At 36.1% G+C, this 12,349-nt stretch overlaps 1 protein-coding gene across 4 annotated transcripts in view; it reads left to right on the forward strand.

The window, feature by feature from the left end:
* Positions 1–12,349, forward strand: part of ATRX (ATRX chromatin remodeler) — a 284,375-nt gene that overhangs the window by 170,028 nt on the left and 101,998 nt on the right. For all 4 annotated transcript variants that reach the window (XM_070366289.1, XM_070366286.1, XM_070366287.1 and 1 more), the window contains 5 exons: positions 1,564–1,705; positions 2,655–2,764; positions 3,841–3,987; positions 4,140–4,317; positions 11,259–11,396. In XM_070366289.1, the coding sequence (XP_070222390.1) occupies positions 1,564–1,705; positions 2,655–2,764; positions 3,841–3,987; positions 4,140–4,317; positions 11,259–11,396 (715 nt within the window). The remainder of the gene's footprint in view (positions 1–1,563; positions 1,706–2,654; positions 2,765–3,840; positions 3,988–4,139; positions 4,318–11,258; positions 11,397–12,349) is intronic.

The raw sequence follows: 12,349 nt of genomic DNA on the forward strand, positions 1-12,349 counted from the left end.
TGTAAGCACAATCTCATTTATGAATTACACATGATATGTAGTTTAGGATCCATCTACATTATGCTTATAACTGTGTGCTGATGCTGCTAAGTTGCTTCAGTCGTGTCCGACTCTGTGCGACCCCATGGACTGCAGCCTACCAGGTTCCTCTGTCCATGGGATTTTCCAGGCAAGAGTACTAGACTGGGTTGCCATTGCCTTCTCCCTAAAATTTTATTCTTAAACATCATAATGTCCGTAGTTTAAAGTCATGACTCTTTATTGATTTTCATGGAACCATAAACCTGTTCATATAAGCATTTTCTTTATTAAAGTATTAATGCATAGTGGTTAAGTTCATGGACTCTGGAGCCTAACCCTCTTGGTATAAGTCCTAGTATTGTGTTACTTAAGAGTTGCATGACCTTGTATAAGTTATTTAACTTCCCAGTCTCTCAGGTTTTTTTTTTTTTTTTATTTGTAAAATGGCAATACTTGTACCTAGCTTATACAGTTCTTTTTTTTTTAATTTAAATTTATTTATTTTAATTAGAGGCTAATTACTTTACAACATTGTATTGGTTTTGCCATACATCAACATGAATCCGTGAGTATACTATGTAATGGATAGACATTGGGATGAGATAGCAAAAAAATATATTCAGACACATGTATTTATGTATATGTATTTAAGTTTTCTTTCAAGTAATAAAGGAGGTGATTGTTTCTCTTTTGCAATTAAAGGGTGTTATATATTCTTATGCTTTTGAGCCTGAGGTTCTCATACCAGTGTTTCTGAAAATTTTTCCCTTTCACAACACATATTTACAGTGGTTTTCAGTGGGAGCCTTTTGGAATCTTGGGTGGGACAGTTCTTGTTTTGGACTGTCTTCATTCACATTGTAAAGCATTTATATTTACCTTCACTACTGCCTGAATTAAATACTAGTCATGACCAGTCATTGTGGTAACCATAAGTTTCCTTGCACATTTTCACATGTCTTCTAGAAGAATGTGAAGTGAGTGAAGCTCACTCAGTCGTATCTGACTCTTTGCGACCCCATGGACTGTAGCCTACCATGCTCCTCCGTCTGTGGGATTCTCCGGGCTAGAATACTGCAGTGGGTTGCCATTTCCTTCTCCAGGAGATCTTCCCAACCCAGGGATTGAACCTGGGTCTCCCGCATTGCCGGCAGACGCTTTACCATCTGAACCACCAGGGAAGCTCTAGAAGAATAGAACCAGTCTATTTAGATTTTAATGGTGATGTCATAGATTAATTTAGAGTGCTCCTTTTCTCACATCTCTTTGTATCATGTGTTAAAGTGTTCAAGGTGAAAACCGATGAGCTATTAATAAATTACCAACATTACCACAGTGATTCAGAGTCTTGTAGAGGTTTTTTATTTTAGAAAACGTGTAAACTAATGATCCATCCTTGCCTTACTGAACAAAAATTACTGGATTTTAGTATGGAAGTAGACATGTCTGTATTTTGGAAAACTTCCCTTAGTAAGATTCATATTCCACCATTGCTTAAAAGATTTCTTTGAGCTTAACTATCTATGATTCCCTTTCTTGTAGGTGATAGAAATTGAAGATGCTTCACCGACTAAGTGTCCAATAACAACGAAGTTGGTTTTAGATGAAGATGAAGAAACCAAAGAACCTTTAGTGCAGGTTCATAGAAATATGGTTATCAAATTGAAACCACATCAAGTAGATGGTAAGAAACTATTAGATGGTTAAAGTGTTTTTAGTTAAATTTTACCAATATTTGATGGCCCCAGTGTGCCTCACATTCTGCTAAGACCTGGAGTTACATTTACTGGTGAGCATAACAGATATGATCCCTGCCCTTATGGAGTGCATAAGCTAATGAGGGAGAACAAAATTGAACATTGCACAGAAAATAAGTTTTGTGAAACAGAAATTGTGTGCCACTCACAAACGGGTATATATATAGCAAGTGGATTTCACCTAATCTGCAGTGGTTAGCTAAGGGCAGTGGTGTGGTAGGGAAAGGTACAGTTAGCTAAAAGCCTTCTTTAGGAAATGCTTTTTCAAGTATTTTTGTTAATAATATTCCTTTATTGGTTTTGGAAAGATATCCAATTATCCCTATCTTCTGCTTTGTCTGAGTGGAATCAATAAATCAATTTTGAGTGTGTATGTGAATGAATACATTAAGTAAATTCTGTAGTTCCTACTCCTTAGGTAGCAAGCCCATTTCTTGTTCAGTTTTTAGTGTTGAATAAAGGGAGAAATGATAAATTAGCTCCTGATAAATTAAATCCCACCCTGGATTGACTCAATAAACCTGAAAGTATATTCGATAGGGATCTATTCTCTCTTTGGATAAAGTTTCTATTAGATTATTTATCTATCTCTTTGGACCATCCCAGGGAATGGAGAAAAGGTCTGCTGTGATACCTGAGAGGACTGAAAGTCACCCTGTTGTGTGCCTGTGTTAACATGTTTTCTAATAAACCTTAGCGGTGGGTAGGGGGGTTGTGTGTAAAACAAATCTCATTTACATTAAGAGATTTTTGTCTCTCTCTTTTTAAAAAATTCTGTTTCTTAGAAGTTTTAGTTATATTTTTGATGTATTTACGAAGGAAGATTTTTTTAACTTGCACCTTTAAATTTGAACTTAACAAAGATATCATTTTTAGGTGTTCAATTTATGTGGGATTGCTGCTGTGAGTCTGTAAAAAAAACAAAGAAATCTCCAGGTTCAGGATGCATTCTTGCCCACTGCATGGGACTTGGTAAGACTTTACAGGTAAGAACATGAAGGTATTCTGTTCTTGTGCATTCATGAATTAAAAAAATATATATTATGTTCTGTTAGGTTCCAGATGCGGTTGTAGGGTCTGGAGATAAAGCAGCAAATAACAAGATTTCTCCCCCAACAAGCTTATAATCTGGTGGGAGAGAGAGATTTTAATCAAATAAAATAAGAAATATGTACTTTCAGATAATGTTAAGGAAGCATAGAGAGGGAAAGCATCTTTTAGGAAGTGATGTTTGAACAGAGACCCTAATGAAGTGAAGCAGTGGGATTATAGGCATAGCCAGTAAAACTGCAAAGATTCTGAGGTGGAAATGAACTTCCTTTACAACTTTCTTTTTGTTGTGCTGTGTGGCTTCTGAGATCTTAGTTCCTCTATCAGGGATTGAACCAGTGTCCTTGGCGTGAAAGCACAGAGTCCTAACCAGGGGATTCCTGACTTTAATAGTCTGTGATCCTGTAGTAATGAGAATATAATGTATTTTCACTATTAAAACACTACATTTCTGAATGCAGGAAGTTGCAGGAAGACTGCTGGAATTGTAGCAGAGGTGTGGAATTAGTGGGAAAAAAAAAATATATATATATATACACGTATACATATATACATATATATGTGTATATATATGTAATTCAAGCCATAAGACAGTAGATTCAGTGAGTCAGAACACTTTGCAGTGGAAAAATACTCTATGATATAATTTTCTTCTAAATGGGAAGTGGTATTTTCTAAAGATCGTAGGAATGTTCTCTGGGGACTAGGGACTTAGTAGCTATTTTGCTGTGGTTATTATTTATTATATTCATATTATTATTATTACTGATCATAAAATAATGGAGCTTTAGAGTTGGAAGGACCTTATGTATCATCTAGTTGAATTTCCTCGTTTTACATGTTATATCTCTTTCTCTGTACTTTTCCTGGTTTGGAAATTGTGACCTTTGCCTGGTTGCTTTATTGTTTAAACAGCAAAAAAAAAAAATCCCAACTATTATAAGTTTGCTCAATTTATTTTCTTTTTGAAGATATTTAAATGAAGGTGGCAACTTAATTTGTTTTCTTGTAGGTGGTAAGTTTTCTTCATACAGTTCTTTTGTGTGACAAATTGGATTTCAGCACAGCTTTAGTGGTTTGTCCTCTTAATACTGCTTTGAATTGGATGAATGAATTTGAGAAGTGGCAGGAGGGATTAAAAGATGATGAGAAGCTTGAGGTATATTTAAAATATTTTCTATTATCTAAATGACTGCATAAAATTCATATAGTAAGAAATAAGATTTTTAATTGTCAGTGATGCATGTTTCAATGGGGATATTTAGTATTTATGCATTCTTACCTTTAAAAATCTTTATTTTCCCACCAAAGGTCTCTGAATTAGCAACTGTGAAACGTCCTCAAGAAAGAAGCTACATGCTACAGAGGTGGCAAGAAGATGGTGGTGTTATGATCATAGGCTATGAGATGTACAGAAATCTTGCTCAAGGAAGGAATGTGAAGAGTAGGAAACTTAAAGAAATATTTAACAAAGCCTTGGTTGATCCAGGTAAGATATTGACAGACACTGAGATAACAAAGCAAGTTGAATGAAAAATGTGGTTATGTTTTATTTAACAAATACTAATTGACCAACTATTAAGAAGCTGGTTATTGTTTGTCATTCAGGTTTTTGCTTTCTGTTTGTTTCTTAGTATAATTTCATTAAGATGAAATCACCCTTAATATTGCCACATGTTCAGAATTCACTTGCTGAGTCTGAAAGTATTTGAAGTTTTCAATAAATAAGCAATTAAAAATGTACCAGGTATGTCACAATTGCAAATTCCTCTGACTGAATATTGGACAATCATAAGAGCGCTCTCTATTCTCTGAAAACAGTTCTTTACATTTCTTTTCCAACTTTATGTCATTAGAAGAATTGCTGCATTTTTCCTTTTTTTAAATGGGTCATCACTGTGGAAGGTTAATATTTACAGTGCTGTTGACAGTATCCTCATGATGCAAGATCCAAATATTTAATCCTTATTTGTGACTTGGAAAAGCAGCAAGTTCTAACTGTCCCAGAGCCAACAATATTTAGTTACTTGTGTTCTATATTTTTTTTCTTTTCAAACTTTATCTGTTATATCTAATTACTTTAAGACACTGTTGAGGCTTTAAATGTTTGTTGAGAAAGTCTAATTTTTCACTGCCAAAATATTAGTATTATTTTGAATAGAATAATTTGAATTTGAATAATAGAATCATTTGAATAGAATCCATGGCTTTGCCCCTTTTAAATTTTATTTTTAATTTATTTTTTCAGCTTATTGAGGTTTAATTGAGAAGTAAAATTGTAACAGTTAAAATGTACAATGTAATCTTTTGATACATGTAATCTTTTGATACATTGTGAAAGGGTAAACCCTTTGTGTTACACATCCATTATCTCACGTAGTTTTCTTTTTCTTTTTGGTCATGACATTTATGCTCTACTCATTTTCAGATTTCAGTTATATAGTGCATTGTTATCAGCTATAGTCACCTTGTTATCACCATGTTGTTTACACATTAGATCCTCAGACCTTATTCATTTTATAACTGAAAGTCTGTACTCTTTTGCCTTTTTTTTTAAAGTAATGATATAATCAACATGTATCAAACTAACTGCTATTGTAAATGTTAAGTTTGTCCTTTTCTCATGACTAAAATAGTTGTCTAAAATCCTGTGGTTGTTTTGTTGTCAGAGAGCTATAAGCTAGTGAATAGTTTTGCAGCATATTTTTCAGAAGGTTTCCTTGAAACAGTTTAAAACAAGTTTCAGATGTTTAATTTGATCATGAGGAAATAAATTAAAAAGAAATGAAAGTTTATAATATAATGAGTAATGTTTGTTTTTCTATGTAAGCTATTTAGTGACATTAAAAAAACATTATTTTGAAATTTTTGTTTATTTGTTTACAGACAAGTTGAAATGACAGTAAAGAAAGTTCCCATTTATCCTGGACCCAAATCCCCCACTGTTCATCTTACATTGCCATGGTAGATTGGTCAAAACTAAGAAATTGATATATTAGTAACTAGACTCTAAACCATATTTGAATTTTACCAGTTTAATATTACCATCCACTTTCTGTTCCAGGATCCCATCCTGGGTACCACATAGCGTTTGTCATGTCTCCACATTCTTCTCTGGTCTATGTCAGTTTATTAGTCTTTCTTTTATTTTCTGTTATCTTGTCAGTCTTGAGGAGTGTTATTAAAGTATCCTGTAGGATGTTCACTGGTGTCTGTTGTTTTTCTTGTGATTAGACTGGTGTTATAGTGACAGTACACATGGGATATTGCCAAGCAGGCGTATTCATCCGAGCCTTGGTGTCTGAAGTTTGGGCTTGGTCACATAGATATGGTTGACCACTCATGTGGGTCATCTTAGTTTCTAGTCCCTCCAGAAGTTGAGAAGATGCTAGATGCCCAGAGCTGATCTCCCTTCAGCCCAATCACCTTGTTAGCATACACTATCTCTAATGTTTCCCAAGCCATCTAGGTAAACAAATTTTTATCAAGTTAGACATTCCTGGAATTTAGAGGTTACCGCCCTAGAGCTGGAGGCAAAGGCTAAACTGTTTTTTGGGCCAGGTTAATCCTTTACTTCTCTACATATATGTGTACATAGATAAAAATTACCCTGTTTGAGGTGGTTATTTAAATAAAATGGGATCATAATATAGATTTTGAAACTCTCTTCCTTTTGTTTAGTAACAACACATTTGACATATCTTTGAAGGATAGTGCAAAGAAATGTACATCATTAATTTTAAGTTCTGCAACATTCCATCATAGCATAGTTTTATTAACCCCTTTGACCAAGCTTTTAAGTTGTTTCAATTTCCCACCATAACAATGCTTCAGAGAATACTTCATGTATCTTATGATACTTGTGGAAGTATAGCTTTAGGATAAATTCCCAGAAGCTGAAATTTGGGTTAAGGGTGCAACATATTTTACATTTTAGTAGATATTATGAAATTGTCTTCCACAGTATTTGATTAACAGTTTGTGAAAAGTGAAAGTGTTAGTCACTGTGTTGTGTCCAATTCTTTGCAACCTCATGGACTATAGCCCACCAGTCTCTTCTGTCCATGAAATTCTCCAGGCCAGAATAGTGGAGTGGGTAGCCATTCCCTTCTCCAGGGGATTTTCCTGACTCAAGGATTGAACCCAGGTCTTCTGCTTTGCAGGCAGATTCTTTACCATCTGAGCCACCAGGGAAGCCCCGTTGATACTAGCTTAGACTTCCACAAAGGATGTATCAGTACCTGCTTCACCACACCCTCATGAACACGTAATATTAGGTAGTAGAAATCATTTTAATCACTTGTATAAAAGATAATTTTTATATTTAGAAAACTTTTTAGGATTCAAAATAAATAATAAGTTTTTACATATAAAGCAAGATTCGTATTTTCATTTTTAAAAAGTTGATTAGTTTAAAAATAAATCTTATTCTTCATGTAGTTCCATCTGAACATTGAATAGCAATTGTGTTATTTGGTCAATCATACTGAAGCAGTTACTTCTGAAATCATGTAGAAAATGCATTTTCTGTAATGCCTAAAATATAGGGGATAATTTGACAATTGCTATTGTTTAAATCAGTGTTTAAGTAATTTATGTGTATATTAGCTCAGTCCAGTTCAGTCACTCAGTCGTGTCCGATTCTTTGCGACCCCATGAACTACAGCATGCCAGGCCTCCCGGTCCATCACCAACTCCTGGAGTCTACCCAACCCATGTCCATCGAGTTGGTGATGCCATCCAAGCATCTTATCCTCTGTCGTCCCCTTCTCTTCCTGTCCTCAATCTTTCCCAGCATCAGAGTCTTTTTAAATGAGTCAGCTCTTCTCATCAGGCGGCCAAGCTATTGGAGTTTCAGCTTCAACATCAGTCCTTCCAATGAACACCCAGGACTGATCTCCTTTAGGATGGATTGGTTGGATCTCCTTGCAGTCCAAGGGACTCTCAAGAGTCTTCTCCAACACCACAGTTCAAAAGCATCAATTTTTCGGCACTCAGCTTTCTTTATAGTCCAACTTTCACATCCATACATGACCACTGGAAAAACCATAGCCTTGACTAGATGGCAAAGTAATGTCTCTGCCTTTGAATATGCTGTCTAGGTTGGTCATAACTTTCCTTCTAAGGAGTAAGAGTCTTTTAATTTCATGGCTGCAATCACCATGTGCAGTGATTTTGGAGCTCAGAAAAATAAAGTCAGCCATTGTTTACACTGTTTCCCCATCTATTTCCCATGAAGTGATGGGACCAGATGCCATGATCTTAGTTTTCTGAATTTTGAGCTTTAAGCCAACTTTTTCACTCTCCTCTTTGCACTTTCATTAATTCTTCTTCACTTTCTGCCATAAGAGTGGTATCATCTGCATATCTGAGGTTATTGATATTTCTCCTGGAAATCTTGATTCCAGCTTGTGCTTCCTCCAGCCCAGTGTTTCTCATGATATACTCTGCATGTAAGTTAAATAAGCAGGATGACAATATACAGCCTTGACGTATTCCTTATGAGAAGGCAAAAAGATAGGACAGTGAAAGATGAACTCCAAAGGTCGGTAGGTGCCCAATATGCTACTGGAGATGAGTGGAGAAATACTCCAGAAAGAATGAAGGGATGCAGCCAAAGCAAAAACAACACCCAGTTGTGAATGGGACTGGTGATGCAAGCAGGGTTCGATACTGTAAAGAGCAATATTGCATAGGAACCTGGAATGTTAGGTCCATGAATCAAGGCAAATTCGAAGTGGTCAAACAGGAGATGGCAATTGTGAACATTGACATTCTAGAAATGAGTGAACTAAGATGGACTGGAATGGGTGAATTTAACTCAGGTGACCATTATGTCTACTACTGTGGGCAGGAATACCTTAGAAGAAATGGAGTAGCCATCATAGTCAACAAAAGAGTCCAAAAAGCAGTACTTGGATGCAATCTCAAAAATGACAGAATGATCTCTGTTTGTTCCCAAGGCAAAACATTCAATATCACAGTAATCCAAGTCTATGCCCCAACCAGTAATGCTGAAGAAGCTGAAATTGAACAGTTCTATGAAGACCTACAAGATCTTCTAGAACTAACAGCCAAAAAGATGTCCTTTTCATTATAGGGGACTGGAATGCAAAAGTAGGAAGTCAAGAAACACCTGGAGTAACAGGCAAATTTGGCCTTGGAGTACAGAATGTAGAAGGGCAAAGGCTAATAGAGTTTTGCCAAGAGAACGCATTGGTCATAGCAAACACCCTCTTCCAACAACACAAGAGAAGACTCTACACATGAACATCCCCAAATGGTCAACAAAGAAATCATATTGATTATATTCTTTGCAGCCAATGATGGAGAAGCTCTATACAGTCAGCAAAAACAAGACTGGGAGCTGACTGTGGCTCGGATCATGAACTTATTGCCAAATTCAGACTGAAATTGAAGAAAGTGGAGAAAACCACTAGACCATTCAGGTATGATGTAAATCAATCCCTTATGACTATATAGTGGAAGTGAGAAATAGATTTAAGGGACTAGATCTGATAGACAGAGTACCTGATGAACTATGGATGGAGGTACGTGACATTGTACAGGAGACAGGGTTCAAGACCATCCCCAAGAAAAAGAAATGCAAAAAAGCAAAATGGCTATCTGAGGAGGCCTTACTAATAGCTGTGAAAAGAAGGGAAGCGAAAAGCAAAGGAGAAGAGGAAAGATATACCCATTCGAATGCAGAGTTCCAAAGAATAGCAAGGAGCAATAAGAAAGCCTTCCTCAGTGATCAATACAAAGAAATAGAGGAAAACAACAGAATGGGACAGACTAGAGATCTCTTCAAGAAAATTAGAAATACCAAGGGAACATTTCATGCAAAGATAGGCTTGATAAAGGACAGAAATGGTATAACAGAAGCAGAAGATATTAAGAAGAGGTGGCAAGAATACACAGAAGAATTATACAAAAAAGATCTTCACAACCCAGATAATCAGGATGGTGTGATCACTCACCTAGAGCCAGACATCCTGGAATGGGAAGTCAAGTAGGCCTTAGGAAGCATCACTATGAACAAAGCTAGTGGAGGTGATGAAATTCCAGTTGAGCTGTTTCAAATCCTGAAAGATGATGCTGTGAAAGTGCTGCACTCAATATGTCAGCAAATTTGGAAAACTCAGCAGTGGCCACAGGACTGGAACAGGTCAGTTTTCATTCCAATCCCAAAGAAAGGCAATGCCCAAGAATGCTCAAACTACCGCACAATTACACTCATCTCACACGCTAGTATGGAGAAGGCAATGGCACCCCACTCCAGTACTCTTGCCTGGAAAATCCCGTGGACGGGGGAGCCTGGTAGGCTGCAGTCCATGGGGTCACTAAGAGTCGGACAGGACTGAGTGACTTTACTTTCACTTTTCACTTTCATGCATTGGAGAAGGAAATGGCAACCCACTCCAGTTCTCTTGCCTGGAGAATCCCAGGGATGGCGGAGCCTGGTGGGCTTCTGTCTATGGGGTCGCACAGAATCGGACACGACTGAAGCAACTTAGCAGTAGCAGCAGCAGCACTTGCTAGTAAAGTAATGCTTAAACTCCAAGCCAGGCTTTAGCAATACGTGAACCTGGACTTCAAGATGTTTAAGCTGGTTTTAGAAAAGGCAGAGGAACCAGAGATCAAATTGCCAACATCCACTGGATCATTGAAGAAGCAAGAGAGTTCCAGAAAAATATCTATTTCTGCTTTATTGACTATACCAAAACCTTGGACTGTGTGGATCACAATAAACTGTGGACAATTCTGAAAGAGATGGGAATACCAGACCACCTGACCTGCCTCTTGAGAAACCTGTATGCAGGTTAGGAAGCAACAGTTAGAACTGGACATGGAACAACAGATTGATTCCATATAGGAAAGGAGTACGTCAAGGCTGTGTATATTAACCTGCAAGCGATTTGTGTTTATAGGATACTTTACCCATTCTGGTATGAGATCTGTAGCTTGGACAAGGTTTTTCTTCCTACCTCCATACCCATGTAACAGTCAGTTTAGCTGTCCTTTATCAGTTAAATTTTTTCCCAGCAATGACTACTAGTTTTGTGAAGTAAGTCAAATGGGAAGTAGTACTTGGTCTATTGTGATTTCTATAGTGTTTCTTTGAATGTAGCTTTTGTAATTTGTCTTTTCTAGTATATATAAGTTACTCTTGATCTCAAATGGTAGTTTTAACTTATATTGTACTCTTATTCAGAGGTCCTTAAGTACCATCATAATAGCACTTTAATAAAATTAATACTGTTAGTACCACATTAACCAAATACAGCAGCAGATAAAATATAACTGTTCTTATCAGGATGTTGTTTCCACAGCATCTTTCCATAAGAGCAGCACTGTAAAGTGTTTAACTTTACTTAAATGGATTGTGCTTTTAATTTTACTATGTATTAAATGTTGTTTTTCTAGGACCTGACTTTGTTGTTTGTGATGAAGGCCATATTCTAAAAAATGAAGCATCTGCTGTTTCAAAAGCTATGAATTCTATACGATCAAGGAGGAGAATTATTTTAACGGGAACACCACTTCAAAATAACCTAATTGAGTGTGAGTCAATGTGTAAAAGAATGTATCCAGTTTTGGACGAGTTACTGTTAGGAGCTTGGAAAGAAATGCTATGCTAAATGAAAGTTTTAGGAAGGTGGAGATTGGAGGATAGTTGTGTTGAATTCATGTCAGAATACAGTTTGCTGAGGCTGAGGATAAATGATGTGAACCCAGAGAAGTGACTTTTGAGTTTCCCTCATTTTCATATGTTTGTGATGACACTAAAGAGGGAACATGAGTTATGCAGCAAATAACAAATTGAAATATTCCACTGTAATCTGTTCTAAATTTTTTTGTTATTTTTATGTTATTTCCATTCTCAGTATTTTTATAGTTAATGTTTTCTGTTTTATTATTTGTAATACTGGTTACTGTTTCACTTTATCTTTCTTTATATTTATCTATACTATATATCTATATTTTATCTTTATTTTGGTCTGTTCCAGTTTTCCCCTTTTTTCTTTCCCCATTTATAGAATGTTGCCCTGTTTCACGTTGTGGTCCTGTACAGCATAGGGCAATTATTTAGGACTTCTTGAACTAAATCAGTTAATTCAAAATTTGATCTAGTAGCTTATTAATTGATTTTATTATTTTGGTTCAGTATCTATGTTGTTTTCACAAGATATGCTTGCTGATCATAAAGTCATAGAATTACAGAGCAGTTGTTTTATACTCAATATGTATTATAAAGACTAGTGAGTTAGAATAAAATGTTCTAGGTGTTGTTTTTCCTAAACATTAATTTCCTAAACAGTCTAGAATTTTGGATTGGGTTTTATTTGAAGTTCTCATCTGGTTTAGGTAATCCAGTTCTAGATCAGACTGATAAACCAGTGTTTAGTCTACACTCAGTTTGGTGTTCTTTCTTTGTATCTTAATTCTAATGCTGCCATGGCAGGCATTTTTGACATGAGCTTTTTGTCAGAGAAATTTTCTCAGTTCTTTTAGCT

The sequence above is a fragment of the Bos mutus genome, chromosome X, assembly GCF_027580195.1.
Source record: "Bos mutus isolate GX-2022 chromosome X, NWIPB_WYAK_1.1, whole genome shotgun sequence".
Lineage (NCBI taxonomy): Eukaryota > Metazoa > Chordata > Mammalia > Artiodactyla > Bovidae > Bos > Bos mutus.